At 42.4% G+C, this 27132-nt stretch overlaps 1 protein-coding gene across 10 annotated transcripts in view; it reads left to right on the plus strand.

Annotated features, from left to right (window-relative positions):
• Positions 1-27132, plus strand: part of SH3KBP1 (SH3 domain containing kinase binding protein 1) — a 331585-nt gene that overhangs the window by 54129 nt on the left and 250324 nt on the right. For 2 of the 10 annotated variants that reach the window (XM_059883337.1, XM_024987862.2), the window contains exon 1: positions 23767-23914. In XM_059883337.1, coding sequence (XP_059739320.1) covers positions 23861-23914 — 54 coding nt within the window. In that variant the 5' untranslated portion in view covers positions 23767-23860. 10 annotated transcript variants of the gene reach the window in all.

Below are 27132 nucleotides of genomic sequence, written 5' to 3' on the forward strand. Positions count from 1 at the left end.
TATTTAGTAGAGTTCCCTGTGCTATATAGTAGGTCCTTATTATCTATAAAGTATTGTGTATATGTCAATCGCAATCTCCCGATTTACCCTCTGCTCCCCATATTACCTACCTCCTGGTAACCATAAGTTTTTGTTTTTACATCTGCAGTTCTATTTCTGTTTTGTAGGTAAGTTCATTTGTAGCCTTTTATTTTTCCATGTATAAGTGATATATGATATTTATCTTTCGGTGTCTGACTTACTTCACTCAGTGTGACAATCACTAGGTCTGTCCATGTTGCTGCAAATGCCATTATTTTATTCTTTTTTTATGGCTGAGTATTATTTCATTGTATATATGTCCCACATCTTCTTTATCCATTCCTCTGTCCATGAGCATTTAGATTGCTTACATGTCCTGGCTATTGTAAATAGTGCTACAATGAATGCTGTGTGTGTATATCTTTTTGAAGTATGGTTTTCTCCAAACGTAGAGGAATTAGGCCTCCTGACTTCAGACTTCACTACAAAGCTACCAAAGGTACTGGCCCCAAAACAGAAATATAGATAAATGGAATAGGATAGAAAGCCCAGAGATAAATCCACACACATGTGGCTACCTTATCTTTGCCAAGGAGGCAAGAATATACATTGGAGAAAAGACAGCCTCTTCAACAAGTGGTGCTGGCAAAACTGGACAGCTGTGTGCAAAAGAATGAAATTAGAACACTCCCTAACACTATACACAAAAATAAATTCAAAATGGATCAAAGATCTAAATGTAAGGCCAGACACTATAAAACTCTTAGAGGAAAACATAGAACACTTTTTGACATAAATCACAGCAAGATCTTTTTTGATCCACCTCCTAAAGAGGATAAAAATAAAATAAACAAATGGAATCTAATTAAATTTAAAAGCTTTTGCAAGCAAAAGAACACTTCTCTTGAAATGGGAAAACATTGATACCAGTAGTCATTGATAAGTTCCATATGTATGTTGTAATAGCTAAAAAAAAGCAAACCCAAATCACTAAAAAACTAAAAAGTAATAAAAAAAACTATACAATGATATATACTCAAAAAGTCTATAAATAAATGTACAAGTAACTTACGGGAAGGTAGGAAAAAGGAAAAAGAATGATAAACAGGAAATAAAGAGGAATTTGATGACGAACATAATATCAATAATTATTTAATTGAAAATGGTCTAAATATACCAATTGATAGAGATAACAGAGTGGATAAAAAATGTGACTCAACTGTGTGCTATCATCTACAAGAAACTCACTTCAAATGTATTGATATAGATGCATTAAAAGTAAAAGGATAGAAAAAGATAAACCATGCAGACATTAACTTTGAATAAAGCAGGAACAGCTATATATAATACCAGATAAAGTAGATGAGAGAGTGAAGAAAATTACCTGAGATAGAGACATTACACAATGACAAAAATGTCATTATACCAAGAAAGCATAACAATCTCAAATATTAGTGAACCAAACAACAGAGCTGCAAAGTACATGAAGCAAAAACTGATAGAACTTAAAGGTAAACACATCCACAATAGTAATACTTGGGAGCTACGGCATCTCTCTCAGAATTGAAAGAATTACTAAATTAGATATCAGGAAGGATATAGAAGAACTGAACAGCATTATCAGCCAAGCAGTTCTAATTAATATTTATAGGACACTTTACTCAAAAACAGCTTAAAACATATCTTTTTCAAGTACTCATGAAACATTCACCAAGTTAGACCATACCCTGGGTCATAAAACTAATCTCAGTGTATTTAAAGGAGTGGAAATAATACAGTGTATGTTCTCTGACCATAATACAATCAAACTAGAAATCAATAACAGATAACAGGAAGATCTCCAAACCCTTCAAAATCACATAACACACTTCTGAATAATTCATGAGCCAAAGAGGAAGTCTCAGAGGAAATTTTAAAAATACATCAAGCTGAATGAAAATGAAAATACTACATATTAAAAAGTTTATGGGACATAGCTAAAGTAGTGCTGAGAGGGAAGTTTGTAGCACTAAATTCTTAATTCAAAATGGAGGAAAGATCTGAAATCAATAATCTAAGCTCCCACCTCAAGAAACTAGAAAAGGACAAGACCCTCCCCCCACTAAAACAAGCAGAATAAAGAAAGTAGTGAAGAGCAGGAATCACTGAACACAGAAAACAACAGAGAAAATCCATGAAAAACCAATTCTTTAAAAAGATCAGCAAAATGGACAAATCTTTAAGATGACTGAAAATTATTTTTTAAAAAAGAAGACACAAATTTCAATATTAGGGAATCAAACAGGGGCTATCCCTACAGATCCTGCAGCTATTTAAAAAATAGTAAGAGAATATGACAAACAGTTCTGTACACATACATTTTGATAATTTAGATGAAATGGACCGTTGCCTTGAATATCACAAACTACCAAAACTGACCCAAGATGACATAGATAGTCTTGGCAGTCCTATAACTGTTGAAGAAATTAATTGATAATTTAAAAGCTTCTAAGAAAGAAATCTTTAGGACTAGAAGGTTTCACTGGAGATTTCCACTAAACAGTTAAAGAACAGGCACCAATTCTACGTAATCTCTTCCAGAAAATAGAAGAGGAGAGAATGCCTTCTTATTCATTTTACGAGGTCATTGCAACTTGATTACCAAAACTAGACAGACAGTACCAAAAACCTACAGACCAGTATCGCTCAAGAGCACAGACACAAAAATCCTCAACAAAGTACTAACAAAACAAACCCAGCAGCATATAAAAAGAATTATGTACTGTGACCAAGTGGGGTTTATTCTAGATATGGAAGTCTTCTTCATTGTTTAAAAATCACTTAATGTAATCTGCCATATCAACAGATTACAGGAGTAAAAAATCAGATAATCATATCAGTTGGTACAGGAAAATCACTTGACAAAATTCAACAAAGATTCATGATGAAAACTCTAAGTAAAGTAGGAATATAGGGGAATTTCCCCAGCTTGATAAGGAGCATCTACAGTTAACATCATACTGAATGGTGAAAGAGTGAATGCTTTCCCCCCTGAGAATAGGAACAAGGCAAAGATCTCTGCTGTCACTAGTCTTATTCAGCACAGTACTGGATATCCTAGTCAGTGCCATTCTGAGAAAAGAAATAAAAGACATACAAATAGGAAAAGAAGAATAAAAACTGTCCCTGTTTGTGGATGACATGATTCTCTGTGTAGGAAATCCCCCAAATCAAAAAATAACTCCTGGAATTAATAAGTAAATTCAGCAAGATCACAGGATACAAGATCAATGCACAAAAATTATCTCTGTGTCCTAGAAATGAACATACGGAAACCCAAATTAAGAGCACAATACCATTTATAATCTATCCTAAAAAATTAAAATACTTAGGTATAAATCTAAGAAAACATGGACATGATGTGTGTGTTGGAAAATCAAAGGAATTAGAATAGGTAAAATAATTTAGAGAAAGAAGAACAAAGTAGAAGGCATCTATTCTATTTTATGACGTACTTTAATAACTAAAGTAATTAAGACTATGCGGAATTGGTGGAGAGATAGATACATAGGTCAATTGAACAGAATAAAGAACCCAGAAATAGACCCACACAGATATGCCCAACTGATCTTTGACAAAGGTACAGAAGCAGTTCAACAAAGGAAAGAGCCTTTTCATCTCATGGTGCTGGATCAGTTGCACAGCCAGAGGCAAAAAATAAACCTCTACCTAAACCTTACACCTGTAACAATTATCTCAAAATGGATCATAGATCTAAATGTAAAACATAAAACTATAAAAGTTATAGAATTAAACTCAAGAGAAAATCTTTAGGATCTAGGCCTTGGTGAAGAGTTTTTAGACATCACACCAACAGAACATTAAAGATAAAAAAATCAATCAATTAGATTTCTTCAGAGTTAAAAACTTTTGTGAAAAACTCTGTGAAGAGGATGAAAAGACAGGTTACAGACTGAGTGAAAATATTTGCTAACCATATGTCAGACAAAGGACTTATATTTAGAATGAATGAAGAACTCTCAAAATGCAATACTAAGTCCAAAAGTCCAATTAAAAATGGGTAAGAGATGTGAACATACATTTCACTGAAGAGGATATACAGATGGAAAGTAAGCACATGAAAAGGTGTTCAGCATCATTAGCCATTAGAGAAAGGAAAATTAAAAGGACAATGAGACTGTATCTATTGATCTATGTATCACTGATACTAGTACTATTTATCTATTAGAATAAGCATTAGAAGGGCTGCAACAAAAAAAACAGTAGTAATGCCAAATGCTGGCGAGGGTGTACAGAAAGTTCTCTCATACACTGCTGCTGGGACTGTAAAAGGTTTCAGCCAGTCTGGGAAACAGTTTGGAAGTTTCTTATAAAACTGACTTTGCACTTGCCACATGACCCAGTGATTGTACTCTTGGACAGTCATCTCAGATAAATAAAAATTTTATGTCCACACAAAAACCTGTACAAGAATGTTCATGGCAGCACAGCTTTATTTATAATAGTTCTGAATTATAAATAACTTAAATGTCCTTCAATGGATGGATGGTTAAACACAGTCTAGTCCGTTCATATGATGGAATAGTACTCAGCAGTAAAAAGAAATGAATACAGGCAACAACTTGGATGGGTCACAAGAGCATTGTGCTTTGGGAATAAAGCCAGTCTCAAATGTTATATATTGTATGATTATATTACATTGCAAAAAGACAAAATTATAGAGTTGAAGAACAGATGATTAACTGCTAAAGGACAGTGACAGGGTGGGGAGAGGACTGGTAGAACTATGAAATGATAGCACAAGGGGGTTACTTCGTGGAGATGGAACACTTCTGTATCTTGATTGTGATGGTGATTACTCAAATCTGCATGCTGGATCAAACTGTGTAGAGTTATACACTGCTGCTACTGCTGCTAAGTCGTTTCAGTCGTGTCCAACTCTGTGCAACCCCATAGATGACAGCCCACCAGGCTCCTCTGTCCATGGGATTCTCCAGGCAAGAACACTGGAGTGGGTTGCCATTTCCTCCTCCAATGCATGAAAGTGAAAAGTCAAAGTGAAGTCACTCAGTCCTGTCCGACTCTTAGCCACCTCATGGACTGCAGCCTACCAGACTCCTCCATCCATGGGATTTTCCAGGCAAGAGTACTGGAGTGGGGTGCCATTGCCTTCTCCAGAGTTATACACACATACACACAAATCAGTACATGCAAAAACTATGAGAGGTGAATGAGATCTGTAGTGTAGTTATCAGTATTGTACCCACATCAGTTTCTTTGTTTTGATATTGTACTGTAGTCATGTGAGATGCCATCACTGGAGGAAGCTGGGTGGAGGGTTCATGGCACTCTGCACCATTTTGTAAGTTTCTGTGAGTACATAATTCAGTTCATTTCAGTTCTGTCGCTCAGCTGTGTCCAACTCTTTGTGACCCCATGGACTGCAGCACACCAGGCCTCCATCACCAACTCCCGGAGTTTACTTAAACTCATGTCCATTGAGTTGGTGATGCCATCCAACCATCTCATCCTCTGCCATCCCCTTGTCCTCCCACCTTCAATCTTTCCCAGCATCAGGGTCTTTTCAAATGAGTCAGTTCTTTGCATCAGGTGGCCAAGGTGTTGGAGTTTCAGCTTCAGCATCAGTCCTTCCAATGAATATTCAGGACTGATATCCTTTAGGATGGACTGGTTGGATCTCCTTGCAGTCCAAGGGACTCTCAAGAGTCTTCTCCAACACCACAGTTCAAAAGCAACAATTCTTCAGCACTCGGCTTTCTTTATAGTCCAATTCTCACATCCATACATGACTACTGGAAAAACCATAGCCTTGACTAGACGGAACCTCTGTTGGCAAAGTAATGTGTCTGCTTTTTAATATGCTGTCTAGGTTGGTCATAACTTTTCTTCCAAGGAGTAAGCGTCTTTTAATTTCATTGCTGCAGTCACCATCTGCAGTGATTTTTGGAGCCCCCCCCCCCAAAATAAAGTCTGCCACTGTTTCCGTTGTTTCCCCATCTATTTGTGATGAAGTGATGGGACCAGATGCCATGATCTTAGTTTTCTGAATATTGAGCTTTAAGCCAGCTTTTTCACTCTCTTCTTTCACTTTCATCAAGAGGCTCTTTAGTTCTTCTTCGCTTTCTTCCATAAGTGTGGTGTCATCTGCATATCTGAGGTTATTGATATTTCTCCTGGCAATCTTGATTCCAGCTTGTGCTTCTTCCAGCCCAGCATTTCTCATGATGTACTCTGCATATAACTTAAATAAGCAGAGTGCCAATATACAGCCTTGACGTACTCCTTTTCCTATTTGGAACCAGTCTGTTGTTCCATGTCCAGTTCTAACTGTTGCTTCCTGACCTGCATACAGACTTTTCAAGAGACAGGTCAGGTGGTCTGGTATTCCCATCTCTTTCAGAATTTTCCAGTTTATGGTGATCCACACAGTCAAAGGCTTTGCCATAGTCAATAAAGCAGAAATAGATGTTTTTCTGGAACTCTTTTGCTTTTTGATAATCTGACGGCTGTTGACAATTTGATATCTGGTTCTTCTGCCTTTTCTAAAACCAGCTTGAACATCTGGAAGTTCATGGTCCACGTGCTGTTGAAGACTGTCTTGGAGAATTTTGAGTGTTACTTTACTAGCGTGTGAGATGAGTACAATTGTGCAGTAGTTTAAGCATTTTTTGGCATTGCCTTTCTTTGGGATTGGAATGAAAATTGACCTTTTCTGGTCCTGTGGCCACTGCTGAGTTTTCCAAATTTGCTGGCATATTAAGTGCAGCACTTTCATAGCATCATGTTTTAGGATTTGAAATAGCTCAACTGGAATTCCATCACCTCCACTAACTTTGTTCATAGTGATGCTTCCTAAGGCCCACTCGACTGCACATTCCAGAATGTCTGGCTCTAGGTGAGTGATCATACCATCGTGATTATCTGGGTCATGAAGATCTTTTTTGTACAGTTCTTCTGTGTATTCTTGCTACCTCTTCTTAATATTTTCTGCTTCTGTTAGGTCCATACCATTTCTGTCCTTTATCGAGCCCATCTTTGCATGAAATGTTCCCTTGGTATCTCTAATTTTCTTGAAGAGATCTCTAGTCTTTCCCATTCTGTTGTTTTCCTCTATTTCTTTGCATTGATTGCTGAGGAAGGCTTTCTCATCTCTCCTTGCTGTTCTTTGGAACTCTACATTCAGATGCTTATATCTTTCCTTTTCTCCTTTTCTTTTCACTTCTCGTCTATTCACAGCTATTTGTAAGGCCTCCTCAGACAGCCATTTTTCTTTTTTGCATTTATTTTTCTTGGGGATGGTCTTGCTCCCTGTCTCCTGTACAATGTCGTGAACCTCTGTCTATAGTTCATCAGGCACTCTGTCTATCAGATCTAATCCCTTGAATATATTTCTCACCTCCACTGTATAATCATAAGGGATTTGATTTAGGTCATACCTGAATGGTCTAGTGGTTTTCCGTACTTTCTTCAATTTAAGTCTGAATTTGGCAATAAGGATTTCATGATCAGAGCCACAATCAGCTCCTGGTCTTGTTTTTGCTGACTGTATAGAGCTTCTCCGTCTTTGGCTGCAAAGAATATAATCAATCTGATTTCGGTGTTGACCATCTGGTGATGTCCATGTGTAGAGTCTTCTCTTGTGTTGTTGAAAGAGGATGTTTGCTATGACCAGTGTGTTCTCTTGGAAAAACTCTATTAGCCTTTGCCTTGCTTCATTCTGTACCTCAAGGCCAAATTTGCCTTGGAGTACATAATTATTTCAAAATAAAAAGTTAAAAAATAATATTGCCAGTGGGTTTCCCCTTTGGTTGTACATGAGTATCAGCTGGGGAGCTTTATAAAAACCCCATATTCAGACTGTACCCCAGAGCCATCTGCATCTCTGCTTGTGAGTACCAGTATAAGTATATATTAGGATTCTTAACTCTTGTCCTTGTTTTCCACTAAATTAGAAAAATCCAAAAACAAACCAACCCCTTCCCCCCACTTTCCTCAGGCTTAGTTCTCTAGCCTGTCCTGGGTATCGCAGGTCTCTCTCCCAAGGTCAGATTCTCTTATCTGTTGTGTTGTTATGGTCATGGCTGGAATTTAGTGGAGCCCTGCCCACTGTGCAGACACCAGGAGGCATCACTATTTGATGTCTCTGTGGTTGGTCTGGAGAACAATGAGAGAAGCAGACTGGAAAGAAAGAAGAGTGGAGGAAGACAGCGGTGAGGTGGGCCACAGGAGGTCGGGGGCCTTAGAGACAGTGCTGATGAAAGGGCCTGGGTCTAGTTCACTGCCTGGGCCACATCTGCTGGAGCAAACGCATCCCAAGACTGCTTGAACGGCTGTCCTGCTTTTGCCTCACCTTGAGGTTCTACTGACAGTCTTGAAATACAAATCTGATCACACCCTCTTCCCCAGATACTGCACATACTTGAAATATCCTTCCTTGGCTTTTCCTTGGTTTGAGGCTAGAGATTAAGCTCTTGAACGTGGTCCACCCATGGGCTGCAGCTCCCACCCTTCTTTCCAGCTTTGTCTCTCCATTTTCTGCGAGTCTTTGTGGAGTGATTTTTGTCTCCTAACATTTGTCACTCTTAAAATTCGAAATTTGTTTTTGTGGTTCTTTGACGAATGTCCAGCATCCCTCCTGGACTGAGGGGCTGTGGCCTCTGTGTAGCATTGTGTCTCCGTGACTGGTGCAGTGATGCTTTTCCATATTTGTTGAATGAGTGACTATCTTTGTTGCTTGTTTCCCGATGTTTGTGGTTATTGGCACGGTTGGGAACTTAGTTCTTACTCTTTGGATGGTGGTGGTCCTAAGCTCCTGGTATGGGAAGTGATATGGCCCGAGGATTGCCAAAGGAACTGATGCTCCTGGCTCTGCAAGATACACCTGTGTCAAATCCAGTGGTGGAGCTAGCAGTCAACTTGAAGATGGCCTGCTGAGAAGTGGTCTTGGGGTTCTAATTCGAATTGATGTTTATGTTCTTTGCTTTTCTTTTTGAAAGTGAAAGTGAAGTCGCTCAGTTGTGTCCAACTCTTTGCGACCCCATGGACTGTAGCCTACCAGGCTCCTCTGTCCATACTAGCTTAGAATTGCATTGCCTGCTGACAGGATACCACATAGCCTTAAATTTGGGGGCTGTAAGGTTCTGTGGCTTCTCAGGTAGCTCAGTGGTAAAGAATTCTGCCAATGCAGTTGACACATGAGATGTGGGTTCGATCCCTGGGTTAGGAAGAGCCCCTGGAGAAGGGAATGGCAACCCACTCTTGTATTCTTGCCTGGGAAATCCTATGAACAGAGGAGCCTGGCAGGCTACAGTCCATGGAATCACAAAAGAGATTGGATATGACTGAGTGAGCATGCACACACAAGGATCTATGCAGTAATATAGAAACTACGTATATGCTATGAGAGAAAAAAAGCAGGCTACATAATTGTATATGCAGCATGTTACACAAACACCAAATCGTGTGTGTGTGTGTGTGTGGAAAATGCTAAATGTTACTAGTGGAGGTTTTGGCTTCTTTGTTTCTAAGATTTTTGAAAGTTGATTTAAAATGGAAAATTATGTATTTTCATCTGATTTGTTTACTTTACCTCAGAGATTGAGGTGCATTCAGTCCTTCGACTTCTTGTGATGGGAGTAGCTCCCAGACGTATGTTATTTTTTCTGAATTGTTTTTAAATCCCTCTTGTCTTCGGAAAGAGTATCAGGAAGCAGCAAATAATGAAAGTAACAAATGGGCTGGGTTAATGGTATGTAACCCTTGCTGTGTAACTTGGTTCAACTTTTTATCAGGTCTGTAGTTATCTGAGTGTGTAGTGATAAAGCATCTTTATTTCATCACAAATGGTGACTCAGCACTAGTTTTGGAGTGAGAGCTGAGCTTTCCCACCTTGGGCAAGTTATTTAAGCTGTCTGAGTTTCATTCATTCATCAAATGTTTATTGAGTGTTTACTGTGTTATAGTTACTAGGGAAGACACTGAACAAATCAGACAAAAATCCTTGCTCTCGTGGAATTTACATCCTAGTGGGATAGATGGACAATAAGCTATCAACATAATGAACAAGTTACATAATATGTTGGTGGGAAGAAAAGCAGAGGAGGGGGGGGTATGGGATGTTGAGCATGGGATTGTAGTTTGTGATAAGGAGACCAGCACAAGCCTCACTGAAAAGGTAACCTTTAAGTCAAGACTTCAAGAAGTGAGGAGGGGAGCCCTGTGGGGATCTGTGGAGAGAACCTTTCGGTCAGAGGCAATAAAATAAATAGCACATGCAAAGGCCCTGAGGAAGGAAAGTCTGTGGTGTGTTGGAAGAGCAACAGAGACTAGTATGCTTGAGGGGAGAGACCCAGAGGGAAGCAACAGGGAAAGGGCTTAGAGGTCACGGGGCTGCAGGTCTGGTCGGGCTACTCTAAGCCTGGGGATGCTGAGTGAGATGGGAAGTAATCGTGCAAGCAGTGAAGTGGTGTGACTGGGGTGCTCTAACTGGTTCCTTCCGGCTGCAGCATTCAGGACAAACTGCAGGGGACAAAAGGTGGAAGCAGGGAGGGCGGTTTGGAGGCCCATGCAGGAGTCCCGGGGAGCCCAGAGAAGAAGTGGTCAGATTCTGGATGCTTCTGAAGGTAGAGCCACCAAGATTTGCGCATAAGGCTGGTTGTGTGTGGTGAGAAAGACGGAGGAGGGAGGGGGGATGGCAAGGTTTTGGTACTGAGCCCCAGGAAGCAGATTGAAGATGTGGGTCTGGATTTCAAGGCTAGAGACAGGAATTTAGGGGTCTTTGAAAGCCCAGACTGGCCGAGATCACCAGGGCAGAGAGTGAGGTCAGAGAAGAGAGGAGTTGTGCCCCTTCCTCCCACTACAGTGTTGAAAGTAAAACCAGAATTGAGACTGATAGGTAGTGGTCAGAAGGGGAGGAGAAGATTCAGGGAAGTGAATGTTCTGAAAGTAGGAGAAGGTGCTTCAGGCCCGGAGAGAGAGTGGTCACTTGGGCCCAGACTCTCTCCCCAGGTGGCTCCCAGCATGGGGTGTGAACTGCACATTGTTACTATTGTTATTAATAATGATGAGCACCCGATATAAGGGGAATTTTTAGCAGGGGCTTTTCTACCCCTCTCCAGAATGAGTCCAAGTTTGGGCATATAAAGGAAAACTGCTACTATTCTTAACTGCTCAATATAACACTATTCTCTAATGTTCATGCATTTACATACAGAATATCTCTAATATTTAAAAAAAATCTAATCAGTAGTATTGGAGCTCTTAAATCACATTGTAATAAGAGTTAGAATTTTTTTAAAAAATTAGTTTTACACGCCTGCCAAATGTACAAATTCTTCAAGCTTATAAATTTTGATATGGGGAAAAAAAAAAGTTGGTGTCTCCAAAACCAGGAAGCAGAACATTCCAAGTTTATAGCACAAAGTAAATTTGATGCGGTGCATAAAATCTTTATTCAAGAAGGCCTTACGGAATGAATGCCATCTTCCAAAGTTTATTGAAGGACATGAAATGATAGTCGTTTAAAATAAAAATGGTAATTTTTAGAATAAAAGTTTTCATATGTGAACAAGTTGTGTGGTAACTAAACTTCTCCTTTTTTGATTTTCAACTCATCCATTCAACTTTTACTTGATGATGACCTTTTAAAAATCATATTTTCATCTAAGATTTCTTTTTCATGGTGCAGGTAGACGAATCTGCATGAAAGTGTCTATAGTGTGGATCATATCGAGAAGCCAATATTCCCCCTTCCCCGTAGTACACACACTGTGTGTGGGAAGAGAGTTTACCATGGCCTTGTTTTTTTACTTGGTCATTTCAGCCTTTTCTGCTGTGACCTGTGAGCCTGGTCAGGTCAGCCACGTTCAGCATGTCCTTACTGAGGTCTGTGCCCAGGACTCAGTGTGCTTTGACCTGGAGCAGTCATGCCTGGTGGTCTAGAAGCTGGATTCTGTATTTATTAGCCCTGAGACCTTGGGGAGGCCATTTGATCCTTCTGCCCAGGTGTCCATTTCTTTCTTCTTATGAAAAATGGGAAGGCTGACAACGATATATCTTTTAGTTAGTGTCCTTGGAAGAATGCATGAGAGTACACATGTAAGGCAACTGAGAAGTGTTTGATACTTATTAATCAGTCAGCAAATGTTAGCTGTTAATACAAGTGTTTAGCCATGCTAAGAGATTGGGAAGATACAGAGATGAGAGTTTTCCAGTTGGATGCTGTGGGCAGTGGTGCCGAGATGGAGGTAGGGCTCAGGTAGGGGCACAGGGAGTGCCACAGGCTGTGACGCCCTTCATCCCAGTCAGCCTGGCAGGGAGCTTCTGAGCCCAGATGCCCGAGAGAAGAGCAGAAACAGGTAGCAACAGGCACTGCCCCTACCCCAGGGCAGTGATTAGCAAGAGCTGGTGGGGGGTGGGGTGGGCAGTGTGACCTCAGCTTGAAAGCCACCTAGGGTCTGGGGAGGAGGCTGGAGACACAAGGTCTGTCCTGAAGCTCTGTGTGGACAGGACACCTCATGGGCTGCCCAGGAGACATTTGGTTTCACTTTGGTTTCTTAACTCCCAAGGGGATTTGAAATAATGTATCCCCCACCCCCTGACTCCCAGGCTCAGGGGTAAACTTCCTCTTCTTTCTGCCCCTGTGGAAGATGAGACAAGAAGTTCTTGAGGGAGGTTCAGGGAGAGGAAAGGTGGAAAAGTGAATGTGTCTTTAATGAGTGTTCACTGCACACAGTAACGCAAAAGCCACACACGGATGTGTTCAGCTATTTGTGGAATGAAGTACGTGGCGTTGGGCCCTGTTAGCCCTTGGCTGCCTGTTTTGCTCGTCACGGAGGAAGGAGAGTTTCATTTGTTGTCATCCTTCCTCTGGGACCACCAGGTTTTTCTCAAGAAAAGTGACACAGAAATGATATCCTGTGTCTGGGTGTCCGGGTGGAAAACAACACAGGCTGGTCTGCGTTTGTGAGCTGCGAGCTTGTCCGAGCCAAAACATGCCCTGCCCTGGCTTTCTTGAGGCAGGTGGTCCCAGATCGAGGTCCAGAGTGAGGAGCCTGCGGTGCCACTGCGTTCCCAGGTGGCGTGGGGACACTCTGGCCACCGCCTCCTCTTGCACCCAGTCTTTCTTCGAATGAGGCAGGACAGCTCCTTGGTGGCAGCCCTGAAGCTCTCAGGGCTGTAATTTTCCTGGCTGTAAAACAAGGCCATGGTCAAGATCTGAGATAACGAGTATCGGTACAGTGGGGGGCTAGGTGACAATGAAAAAGGACTGGTTTTTGCACATTGTGGAAGAAAAAAATTCAAATTATCTTTAAAAGACTTACTGTAGATGTGCATCTTAGTCATGACTGTAATAAACTATAATTGGCATTGATAAAACATGAATGTGGTCTTAGCAAAGCTGAGTGTGTTTGGACAACACCTCATTGTCTGCAGTGTGATGCCAGCTACTGAAGTGTTTGGTCACTTGGGATTTGTTTTCTGACCACATAGATTCATAGTAAAGAAATGGTATCCGAATCAATAGGTTGGCAGGTTGTAGGTAGAAGATACCTTATGACTGTTTAACATGGTAATTATTATCGAGTTATAGCCGCTAGACCTGTAGTCACACTTAATATTGAGGCCTTCATGGGCACAAATAGAAAAGGAATCAGGTTTATTGCTGGTCATGCTGTATCTGCTCACAGCTTGCCTTGTGTTCAGTCTTTAACTGTTCCTCTTGGCAGCAAAATCATGAGTGTGTGCACAACTTTTCTCTCCCCAAATCTTGAAACTGGAATAATTGTCAACCTGACTACAAAAAAAGTACATCTGCCATATGAAAGTAGCTTCAGCTTTTCTGTGTCAAATGAGTAATTATGACATTAGACTCTGATGACACATAATATGAACTTTGAAAAGTATTTGACTATGGAGCATGTCAGGTTTGTGTGGTTTCTTTCAACTGTTGAGAAATTGCTTCTTTGTGCTTATTGATATTTTTTTTCCAGAGAGTGTGTGTTATTTGGTTCAAAATGTCACATGACAGATGCTCTCTTTGGTACATATAATCTATGCAATTATAATGCGAGCTTCTCCTGTCAGTGGTGGTTAAAAATCTATATGCCTTTATTCTCTTATAGCCTGTGATATTTTTTATTCAATTTAACTCACCCTTTTATTTTAAAACTTGAATTTGAATGGATTCCATTAACAGGTATTTTAAGGTGACCATTAAGACTAGGATGCTGCCAACTTTCAGCTAAACATCGTCCCCAGCCCTTGAGCTGGAAGTGCAGTCTAATTTCGAGCTTATTGCAGTGCAGGAAGGTAAACAGCTGTGGTAACAACACAGCACAGTTGACGAGTGATGGTTCTCAGGCAGGGGAAAGTGTTATTTAGCTGTCTGACTGGTCACCCTGATTGCAGTTCTACCCGGAGTGCATCTAACAGAACCACACATGGTGATTAAAGCTACAGATTCATCATTGGTGGAGTCATCCCATTTAAGGCTCATTACAGCCAAGCTTAGGCCTGTCTTCATTCATTACAAAAAAAGCCGAATGAAGATGCATTCTACTGAAAATGATTTCCTTTTAATTGGCATATACAAGTGAATACTAAAGCATAAAAATAAGTAAAAATCACCTTCTTTGATAATGAAACTTAACTGGAGGGCCCTTCTTGGTCTGTGCCAGGCATTTGCCATCCCCTGGCTGTGGTCACACAGGCTCCTCTCAGCCCTGCAACCCGTCTCAGGGTCTGTCGTGATGGCAGAGATTGGTAGGTTATTCATGTCTGCCCATTTTTCCCCCAGAGTGGCTAGAATGGTTGTAAGTACAGAGAAGAAGTGTGTTAAATATTCATCTAGTTTAATTGAATTGAATATACAATCCTTAAGATTAATCGGAAGTTTTGGAGTCTTTAATGGTTCATTTTTTTCATAGCATATAATTTACTTGCTATTATCTAAGGTAGTGAATTATTTAAGTAAAAAGAGGAAGTTCTTTCCACGAGATGGATCTTACTGAGCCTTTGCTGCTTTCATTCATATGCGATGAAAGGTTATATTAATTTACGAACGCAGATAAGGGGAGACATGGCAGTCTGAGGTTTAAGGTGTGTGATATTAGGTTCCCATGTGTTGCCTGATATACTGCAGCCTGGGACCCAGCACTTGTTGAATGACCTGTGGTTCACAGGCACATGCATTAGTAACTTCAAATTCCCATGAATATGAATAGTAATGGTTGGCTATCAGTTTAAAGGACAGTGAATCAATTAACATGTAATATTGTCATGTACTTTGATTTATGAACATGCACAAATAAATTGTTCTCTTTTAAGACATTAATTTTTCTATTTTAGTTTCTTCTTTTACTTTGACACTAAAATTGAATGGTATTGGGGTGATTTAAATTTTTTCATAAAAGTTTCTGAGGTGTTGCCAAAAATGATGGTTATTTTTTAAAATTCAGGAGACTTCTATGTATTGTTGAACAAGAACCAAATGTATACATATCTCAGTCTATTTATATTATAGTACCGTTTCCCACTGTGGCCACCCACACCTTAAACTTGAAATGTTACCGATCTATTAAAATATAGAAGGGCATGAGAATGTAAGCAACATCTACCTACCCACCACCTAGTTTTATCAAATGTTACCATTTTGTCATACCTACTTTTGATTCTTTAAAAATCAGTAAAGAGACTTCTGATTTCAGCTCAGAGACATAGAGAGTTGCAAAAATGTCCCTCCCACACTTACAAGAAAAAATCTGGACAGACTAGAAATGAACAGAGAACAAGTTTGCAGAGCAAACAGTCATTTCAGAATCTGGAGAGAGAGGAGGGCACTTTCTGAGACACAAGACTTTTGCTTACTCGAGACAGAAGCCACCAGGCGCCACAGAAGCAGGTAGAAAGATGGAGCTTGCGTTTTGACAGATTGCTGGAGGCTGAGTGTAGGCTAACACCATTGTGAAGCTCCTCAGGGCAGTGGTGGGGTAGAAGGGAGTCTTACCCTTTCCTAGGCTTTTCCTGCCAAGAAGCCCACCTGGCTCTCACAGCAAAGCCTGGGGAAAATCCAGAGAAAACTCACGGTGTGGGCTGGGGGTACTGTCTCAGGAACCGCTGAGAAATCTGCTTAGATCCTTGTCCCTCAAGGAACAGAAGGTTTCTTCTGTGGGGGGAAGGATGCGGTCTGAGCGCGCTGGTGAAATACCATTGCAGCTGGAGGCAGGAATTCCACTCAGCCCCAGCCCCTACCTCGCAGTCTTTCTCTGCTTGGAGAAGGGCCTCAAGGCTGTGGACTGAAGACACTGGAGGACACCCCCTGCAGCTGAGGGAAGGGGTGAGGGGCTCTGCCCCTGAGTGAGGAGCAGAAGCACTTTAAAGGCAAATCCCCAACCCTCAGACGAAGGCCCCATGTGCATTCCAAAGCCTGGGGATCAGAATATTTGAGAACCCATTCTCCCCCAGCATGCTAAGAAGCCTCCTGGAGTTAACAACAGTGGATTTCAACAGGAAGAGCTACTAGAGACAGGTTCTGTCTGAGGAACAATAGAAAGGGAACCCCTAAAGTCAAGGGTGGGGGAATCACCAGAGGAATTTCTAAGTTTCTAATGTCCTTGGGACCAATACACGGCAACATAGCCCAACTGTTGACTAAATTAGCATAAATCCCCTAGTAGGGGCTCATTTATCTCAGTAGCTACTGCTGCTGCTGCTGCTGCTGCTGCTAAGTTGCTTCAGTCGTGTCTGACTCTGTACGACCCCATAGATGGCAGCCCACCAGGCTCCCCCATCCCTGGGATTCTCCAGGCAAGAACACTGGAGTGGGTTGCCATTTCCTCCTCCAATGCATGAAAGTGAAAAGTGAAAGTGAAGTCGCTCAGTCATGTCCGACTCTTAGCGACCCCATGGACTGCAGCCCACCAGACTCCTCCGTCCATGGGATTTTCCAGGCAAGAGTACTGGAGTGGGGTGCCATTGCCTTCTCCACAGTAGCTACTACCCTATACAAAATGTCTGGCTTTCAATCCCCAAAATACAAGGCATGCCAGAAGGCCACAAAATGCAGTCTGAAGAGGCAAAGCCATCATCAGAACCAGATGCAGATATGACAGAGTGTTGAAACTGTCAAACACATAGATTACCTAGGTCTGTCCACTGAGTGCCCTTCATGTGCCAGGTGCCAGTTTTGGAATGCACTTAACAAGGTCTCTGCCCTTAGAGAGTATATATTCTAACAGAGGAAAGAGAACATGAGAACAGACAAGCAAAAAAAATCACAGATCATGAAACATGCAGCAGAGAAATACATGAGGGGGAAAGGATCGAGTGACTGGTGGAGTGTGTGAGCTGTTTCTGTTTCATCCAGAGTCATCAGAGAAGGCCTCGGGGGCAAGGTGACATTGTAGCTCACACCTGAGTGATGAGGCTCCTCTGTGACTAAGGGCCATCTGAGTAGAGAATAGCAAGTGCAAAGGCCCTGAGCCATGAACAACCTTGGATCCCCTCAGCTTTAGAAGGTCACAGCACTATGGGGATGTTGCTGATGAGAGTGACCCTTGCAGCTGTCACTGTCAAAACTAACCCAGAGCGGTAGTAGTACATGGGGTTTCTTCCTGCTCTCATTCTTCTGTTTTTTAAACACAGACAGGAATTACTCCTCTCTCCCTACATTTTGAGGGACAGTGAGAGTTTATTATTTAATAAATAATAAACTTTTTAAATAGCTACTTCAGGACCTGACATAGAGGGAAAAGGAACGTGAATTGCTGTTGTGAGTAGAAGTCTTATTCTTTATCCATTAAGGGAGTGTTACTTACTCCTCTTCATAATTGTAGAGAATGTGCATAAATTCAGCTAATCCTCACCCCCAGACCCCCACCCCAAATAGTGATTATTCCTCATGTTACAAACAGGAAAATTGAAACCAGAGAGGTTATTTAACTTGGTGAAGACTGTAGCTCTTTTAAAGGTCAGCCTTGGTGTCTGAACACCAGTAGCCCTTCTTTGAATGATTGCCTTGTAAGAACTAACTGGAAGGATGGGTATTCTTAAAATGAGCCTCTGGTGAAAAAAAAAAATCATTTAAATCTTATGGTAACTCAGTTTATTGTAGAGTGTTGGCTAGTGAAATTGCCCAGGGAAATGGATTTAATAAATACACTGAATAATCTATCATTTGCTCATTTGTCATGAGTGCTTAAATCAGATGAAGATTGGTAATTTAAATAATTTCAACACCCCAATTCCCTCTGCTGTCTTATTACTGCATATATTACAGTGTAACATTGATACTGTGAAGACAATATTATTGTCTGGTAGTTGCCTGCCCTCAGCATTCTGGAAATCAGCATTTGTGATCACAATAACTGTATGTCACTGGTACCAGTCTGCTGTTTTATAAAGTGCATTTTTCACCTGGCATGCATTGGGTCCGTGTAGAGCTCTTTAATACTCAGAAGTTTTGCCAGTCCTGCTGGTGTGCTGGGGTAGGAATTGAATGTAGCTGGTAGCTTTTAAACATACGCAGTGCCGTGAGTGTTGATGCTGCCAGCACGAGTGGAAAAAAGTGTTAAATACTTTACATAATTTTTTCTATAATAATGCTTCTTTGTTAAGAATAAATGTCATAATATAAATAAACCATTTTAAGTACACGATTTGAGAGGGAGAACTTTATATATTCATTGATTTCTGGTTTATTTATTTATTTTTGCCATTGCCATTAGAAGAAAAAACTTTCCCACAGGCACCTTTCTTGACAGAACCAAAAGTTTGCTCATGTTAAGTAATGAAATATTCACTGAAGGAAATGCAGTCTGGGTGTAATAATTGAGTGCCTCTTGTGTACATAGTTCTCTTGTCTATACCATTCGTGGTACTCTATTGTTGTTGTTGTTCAGTCACTAAGTCATGTCTGACTCTTGCGATCCCATGGACTGTAACCCACAAGGCTCCTCTGTCCATGAAATTTCCCAAGCAAGAATACTGGAGTGGGTTGCCATTTCTTTCTCTAGGAGATCTTCCTGATCCAGTGATTGAACCCATGTCTCCTACGTTGGCAGGTGGATTCTTTACCACTGAGCCATAAGAAAAGCCCCATGGTATTACGTTCTGGGTAGGAAAAACAGTGAATTCTTACACAACATTTTCCATGGACCAGAGAGGTTAAATAACTTGCCCAGGGGAGAGTAGATAGCGCCAGAGCTGAATTCGAACCTGTGGGTGGTTTATCTTGAATCCATGCTGTCTCACTCCTAATTGTACTATGATACAGGGGTACAAGATTGTCAGTGTGGCTTTGCCTACATTAAAACGGCAACAACACAGGTCTTAAGTAGCACGAGGGATTCCCTAATTTGCCAGGTTCTAAGAACCTGCTAGGAATCTTTGCTGAGCTGGGTGTTAGGCTACTGAGAGATTTTGTGTGTGTGCGTGTGTTTAAATACATAGCCACATTTGCTTGGAACCACGACTTCCTGTGAATTTCTTATGAAGTTATTTGAACAAGAGAAATAACCATATGAATTTTTAAAAAGTTTCTTGAAGTATATTGATTTTTAAAAATGGATGCAATTAGTAGTTCTTACGAATCCTAAGAATGATTCATCTTGGCATGCATTGGGTCCGTGTAGAGCTCTTCAATACTCAGAAACTTTGCCGGTCCTGCTGGTGTGCTGGGGTAGGAATTGAATGTGGCTGGTAGCTTTTAAACATGCGCAGTTCCGTGAGTGTTGATGTTGCCAGCACGAGTGGAAAAATGTATTTCTTTAATTGAACAAACAGGCGGTGTTTAGTCTTTTGACTCCCTTTACATTTAATCTGACTGCTCATAGTTTATGGGAGGGCGAGAGGGAGGGAGGAGGATTTGGCCCTCTTCTTCATCAGTAAGATCCTGACAAACTACGGGATGTGGATTCTGAGGTCTGATGGTGACCTCCCGCTGCTGCTTCTCCCACTTGCAAAGGGAAAACGAAACACGACCTAGGAGATTCTGAAGTCGGATGATGGTGTAGCCTGAATTTCTCAAACTCTGTCATGCCTCCCAGCCTTCGTGATCTGTCCTTTCCCAAGTGCAAGTTCGGGCTCAGGGAGTCTTGGCCGGGTGGGTGGGGAAAGGCTGAGACTGATGCTTCTTTTAGTAGCCAGAGTGTAACTGGCCCTTTTCACCCAGCCCTCTATTTGGGGGCTGTCTTGGCCCCCTGAGTCACTTGGAGAAGTTTGAATGCTATGGATTTCCAGACCCCACACCAAACTACTTGGATTAGAGTCACCCTGGCTGAGGCCAGCCAGGTATTTAGGGAGAAAAAAACCTACTGAAGTGATTTCATGATAAATCTGTCACCTTTGGTTTTATTGTGAGGGGGAGAAGGGGGATAGTGACAGCTTTGAAAACTTCACTGTTGGAATCAAATTGAGAGGTTTAAAGACAGACTTCCTGACATCCTAAGAGCTTCCTGTTTGACCTAAACTATGTGAGAAATCTTAGCATCCCCCCAACACACAAGGGAATCGACCACTTCTTTAAGATTGTGTGCAGACTGCTTTAAATCAGGGCGCATAGAGAAAAAAGCAGAGTACTTAATGGTTAGTTTGCTGATCTGCTTAGCATTAGATAATGTCTGTGAGGGCTTGTGGAGTACATCCAGGGAAGCTGGGGCCCAAATATGGAAAAGAGGAGTCATGATTATGAGGTAGGACTTACAGTTACCATCGCGAATATCTGAAGTGTTGTTTCAGCTCTTTCCTCTACTCCTGGGTTGGAGTTGCATTTCTGGGACATTCGGAGAGCTGGGACAAGCAGGAGGGCTGGGCCATGTCTTTCTTGTGATGAAGCATCCACTCCACGGTGGGTTTCTGTGGGTCATTCCTTTCACAGAGTGACTTTGTTTTGTTTTGATCATTGAGACTCTCCAGGAACTGGCTTTTTAACATTTCTTAAGTTTTGCTATTAATCTTTTCCCCTGAGATCCTGCAGGCAGATAAGACATTTGGTGGAAATGATCTTGCCAGCATTCCTCCGTTTATTGAGTCCCTTTAAAAATGTGCAGTCTTGCTTTAAAATCAAGTGTTTCCCATTCTAGTTGCATTTGTGACTTTTGGTACCCCAGCTCCTTACCTTGTGTAAGGATTAAAGAAAACAAGGACAACTCCATAATCAGGGGGAAAAAAAAAGGCATTCCCACTCTTCCTTTTCTGAAAGCTTAGATATGGTGAGAGAGACGACGAGCATTGTCACCATTACCTTCTGCATCAGGGAGTGTTTGAGCTGAGAAGCTGAAGTGCTCCGTGTGGTTGCAGATGAGGGGTTTCTCACAGGGTGGCCTGTATGTGTTGGAGGTGCCTGTGTCTCTTGCTGGACCTGAGATCACTCTGGCAAGTGGGTGTGGATGAGAGCCAGAACACTCGGGACCTCACTGGCTCTCCCACCCCCAATGTCAACGACACAAGTGACCTATAGGAGAAGCTGGTGTCCTTCCCCAAAGAGAAAGAGCAGACCAGTTCAGTGGGTGTCTGCTGAGTGTCTGTTATGTCTGGAGTCCTCTTTTCAGCCCTGGAGTCTAGCCTGAAGAGACAGACCCCCAAACATACTTTTTCAAGCCACCAAGGCAAGCACAGAGTATGCTCAGGGAGCCCAGAGGGATGGGACCTAAGAGCCAGTGTAGGATGAGCAGGATGAGATTAGTGAAGAGGAGAGCTGGAGCTAGAGTGAGCAAGAAAGTGGGTGTAGTGTGCTCAGAGGCTGTGGGGAGACAGTTGGATGAGTTTCTGGAAGTGAGCCTTGCCAGCGAGTGAAGTGGGAAGTGGGGAAAGTGAGGCTGGCAGGCAACGGGGACGTCGCATCCCTTTGTAAGGCACTTGGATTCTGCAACGAATTGGGACACACTGAAGGAAGGATTTTAAGCAGGGACATGCTTCCGTCAGCTGTGGATGAAGGTAAAGGCTAAAGGCCTTTCATCCTGGGACTTTTGAATGAGCATCTGTTCCCATGTAGCTTTTTTTTTTTTTTTTTTTAACAGCTCTATTGAGATCTAATTTACATACTGTAAAATTCACCCATTAGAAGTGTCCCATTCAGTGGTTTTTAGTATATTTACAGAGTTGCTTAACCATCACCATAGTCTAATTTTTGAACTTGTCCATCACCCCCCGCCAAAGAAACCTTGTGCCCTTTTGCAGTCACTTCCATTTCCATACCCAGCCCTAGGCAACCGCTCATCTTTGTAACTTCTCCCTTTTCTTGAACATTAAGGGGGATGTTTTCTGTGAGTGTTTTATTAACTTTAAAGGAGTCTCTTTTGCCAAATTACAAACTGTTGCTTGGCTCCCCTGACTGTTCTTGTCAGCCGTGCTTTAGCTCATCACCCAAAGGCAGTGTGATCAGCTGCTAAAAGTGACATCAGAGACCTATGTTCTTACTGTCTCTCTTCCACTGTATGCATCTGGCAGTAGCTTCACCCAAGGACTGGTTTCTCTGTGGTCATCAGGCCATTGTAGGATGACAGGCTTTGGCTATGGGGCCCTCTGCTTCCTTGTTCATAGCTGGTTATGTAGGAGGAGTCCTTTCCTGCAGCCTGATAGGGTGAGCTTACTTCCTGTTGCTCACCCTGAACCAGTGATTGGCTTACAATTAATTAGGCTGCCTCTCTGAAGCTGGGAATGGGCTCTATGGGGGAATAGGTGGACACCTGTGACTAAGAGTGGTACCCGAGCATTTTTGAAGCTGACCCTAGCTTTCCGTCTCTGTGAAAAGTGTCATCAGTTCAGCTCTCACTAAATCAGGAGTTCATCATAGTCTGATCAGGGAGTGCTCTGAAATTTACCTTTGGATGATGTCATAGTGTAGGCAGTAAGGGGGATGGTGGTAACATTAACTTATGTGGGATATTAATGACTTAAGTCTCTTTAGAAAACCTGTTTGCTTTAGGATAGAATTGTTTAAATATGTCACTAGTAATAAATAATAAAAAATCAGTCTTATCTAGTTATTAAGTTAGCTCCTTGGAATCTCTCCTGGAGGAAAAAATAAAATAAAATCTTGTCCTGAATATGTCAGTGTTCAAGTTACCATATGAACTTGGAATTAACAAAAATTGACTTTCTTTCAAGTATAATCCATGCTTCACTAAGCCAAAAAGACATTCTGCCAGTTATTTGGACTTTATTAAATTTGATTTATATGTAGTAAAAAATCAGGGTAGGCCTGTGCTTTGCACAGTCACTTATTTGATTATGAGCTACATTTTCAAGTCTATTGTGGAGTGAGGTTTGTCCCCATGTAAGTACTGAGTGTTTGCTGGTGCAGCTCTTAATGGTGAGAACGGATGTTGAAGAAAGCAAACACCATATGCCCTTTGTTCCCCGTGCATGTCCCCTCCTGGAGGCTGGGTGGAGTGTTTCAGCTGTCTCGAATAATCTCCATTTTGCTGTGACTGCAGACTTTGTGGTTCTCCAGCTCTCCTCTCCTATGTTAGTTACAACTTCTTCCTAATTAGGTGGCTCTTCTTCCTCTTTTACCCCCAGGGTCATAAAGGTTCCACACTCTCAAGTGCCAGAGACTGGATTAATTTGGAAAAAGGGTATTTCACTCGATTTGTGACAGAAATAAGCTCAGAGAGAGAGGAAAAAAAAAAACCAGCCAGTGTGAATGTGTAGTGGGAGGGGCGGGCGGGCGGGCGGGCTGGGTACGGGACAGGATGCTTAGAATAATTCTGCTGCCAAGTGAATCAGAGAGACTCGTAGTTCTCGCCGAGCACAGCACACACTCCTGCCCAGAGTTCAGACACAGTCAGCCCACACTCACCATTTCATACCCCACAGTATGGAGCTTTCCGCAGCCAAAGCCCCGAGCGCTGCTGCCGATGCGTCTGAGATTGTAAGTAGGCCATACATCTGTTTCAATTGTTATTCCGTCTGCATCTTTTGTAGCCTGTTGCCCGACTATTCTGTAGACTGGGAGGGAGGCATGATGGGGAATTTGGTCCTGGCTCAGTCCTTCCACGATGGTGAGCAATACCGCCTTCCATTTGGACCCAGGTGTTTGAGTTTTCTTGTTTGTGGAGGAAGGGAATTTCTTCCCCAAGCCCTCCTCTGTGACAGAAGTGACTCTCGGTTGATGGCGGCATCCATAAAGATTTCGAACAGCCCTGTCGTCTGGTGGGGTGGCTCTTTCCTTCTTCTGACCACTATCAATGAGTTTTTTCCAGGGAACACGGCATACAAGACAACCCCAGCCAGCCAAGCCCACCCGCGAACCCCCAAGCCTGCAGGTGGCCCTTTCACGGGTGAAGTGTCTCTGGCGAGGGTTGGGAGCAGGTAACATTTCTGAGGTAGCTGGCAGAGTTGGGAGGCTGGGATGAAGGCAGGTGTGGAGTCCAGCTTTCCTATAGTGGGAAGAAACGATGGGACAGGAGAGGGGGGAATAAAATGGGGGAAATAGGACAGAAAGAGCAGGGTCTTTTCAGACCACCGACCTGTTCCTCAGTGCCAACCCAGGTGGCACATGAGGCTCAAGTCCTCACTCAGCTAACTGTAGCCTGGGGCCACTCACAGAAACCTCTTTTAAGTTGTACTTTTCTCATTTGAAAGTTGTGATCGTTGCACTTCATGGAAATGCTGGGGTATTTGGAGTGATGATTGTGAAAGTGCTTGGCACTTGGTAGGCCTTCCCTAAACCATGTATTTTGCCCTCCTTACCCCATCTCCTTCCTTAACGGGATATTAGACCACTGATCCAAGAAGTGTGCTGGACTATGAAGTGCCGCCTGTGTTGCTGTCCCCAGCTCGTTTGGGGGCAGTCACTGTGGCCATTGAGTTCTCGCAATTGGTGTCATAGGCTTATCTTACTCAGCCATTTAGCCTGGTTACCCTCTTATTCATAGGCACATGACTCCCCAGAAAAAGGAGGTCTTGGGGAGAAGTTGTGAGTGGGTCATGCCCATGTGCCACAGATCTGTTTGTGTTACAGACCATGGAGCCTGGGGACCTGAGTGTCGTGAGTCCTAGAGAAGAAGTGACCATTCAGAAGAGTCATTTCTTGTTCAGCTTTGAGTTTCTGAGTTATGAATACCTGTATTCAGCTGGCACAAGGGAGAAGATAAAGAAAAGATAGACCTCAAAGAACACTGCTCAGCAATTCATCTAATTTCGGATTCAGAAGTAGGTGTAGAGCACCGTCGTGTTGACTTGCCACCAGTTGTTTCGGTCAACCTGTTCATGGATTTAGGCAACCTCCATGTGCATGGATCAGTTCTCAATTGCCTTTGCACCATTATGTGTGTTTGCTTGTTTATGGGACTTTCTAGAGCCTGTCTTGTTAATTAGTTTTACTCTGTGCTTTATATTTGCTGACTGTGAGCTAATTGTTAGTAATAGTGTTCCCTTGTCAGTTACAAGTTCTCCCACCCCTTTGTCTCCATTGAATTCCATGTATTTTATCTCACATATAGACTAAAATTCTTTGTCTCTAGCTGGCAAGACCCCTCAATAACTGTATCTGTGAGCTCTGAGACAGTGGTAATTTTTATTATTGATTTTGGAGACATCATATCATAATCTGCACACTTTGTTTTGTGTGCAATGATTTAATTGTGTGCCTTTCCCCTTAACCATCATCAAAATCATGTGTCACCGTGTACCAACTTTCAGTAGCTCTCTCTTGCTCTTCATTGGACTCCATCATCTTGCCCATGGCTGGCTGTGCCTTGTGTGGTCTGGCACGTGCCTGTCTCTCCAGCCTCATTGTGGTCACCCTCCCACTTGGCCACTTCCTTCTCCCCTGGGCCCTGGCCACCCCAGCTCTTCCTGAGCCCTTTCCTGCCACTGGTCTCAGGCGCTCGGGGTGCTGTCTCTGGGGGGCACCCTTCTCTGGCTGCTGCTTGGCTGCCTCTTGCTCCACTTTCAGGTGTTACCTCAGAGAAGCCCTCCTGGGCCATCTTATCTAATGGGACTTCCTCCATTTTAGGTTTCCTTTCTCCTTTCCTGTCACATTGCCATATCTGTTTCTTGCAGAGTGCTTACATCACAGCCTGTAAATCTCTTGTTGCCTCATTGATTTTCTTGGCACTTGCTACCTCCTCCATTGGAATTTCAGCCCTGGTGCGGGCAGAGGTCTTGTCTGTCTTATTCCACTGTATCCCCAACCCCTAACTCCATTCTGGACACTTAATACATGCTCAACAAATATTTGTTAAATAGATAGAGGCTTTGGATGAGGGATACAGTGGATGCCTTTTAAGTGGTGTGTTTCTACAACCTGATAAAGTTAGTTCCCGCTTTTCTGTGCTGGACTGTCCCATGTGCCTCCATCATCGCTCTGGTACTTTGGGAGCACTCCAGACCTTAGGACCCTGTTTCCCTCTCCTGGCAAGCCCATGGCTGGTATCCAGAGTCGCCCTCTAACTGTTGTAAGCATCACTTTTGTTCTCAAAATGAAAACCACCTGTCTTCAAAGTGATTTGCTTAAAACAAATGCTTATTTCTTTACCAAGGCCTTCCTCCCCTTCTGCCTTTTGCCACCTCCTGCCAAGAATAATGGGAAAACCCTCTTATCTTGGAAAGTGGTTTTTTCCTCTGCTCAGAATCCACAGCTGGATGATTTATCACCCAGTGTGCTGGGCAATAGCTTCCCTGCTCTGTCACTCTCAGACATCAGAGGCTTGAAGGGGGTCCCACGATGGGGGCTCAGCCTGGATACCGCCCGTCTTTGTATATTTCCTTCAAGCGTCCTTCCTACAGATAAGGAACCTAGCCCAGGGCACCAAGTGAATGGCGGCAAAATTGGAGACAGTGTCTTAAGTTCCCTGTGGTAGACTGTTAGCCAGATCATTGATCCTTTACACCAACTCCAGGAGGTAAATAATATCACTGCCCATTTTAGAAATGGTGAGATAGAGGCTCACAGAGGTTATGTAGATTGTAACCAGCCAGGATCAGAACCCAGGTCTCCTGGCTTCCAAATTCTGTTGTCAGTGTACTCAGTGTTTCTTAGGCTTTTTTTCCCACTGTGTCCTGCAATTTTTAAAAAAAGTCTGACGACCTAGTATACATGTGCACATATAGTACACATGTGCATATACAGACACATACATGTAG

The sequence above is a fragment of the Bos taurus genome, chromosome X (genome assembly GCF_002263795.3).
Source record: "Bos taurus isolate L1 Dominette 01449 registration number 42190680 breed Hereford chromosome X, ARS-UCD2.0, whole genome shotgun sequence".
NCBI lineage: Eukaryota > Metazoa > Chordata > Mammalia > Artiodactyla > Bovidae > Bos > Bos taurus.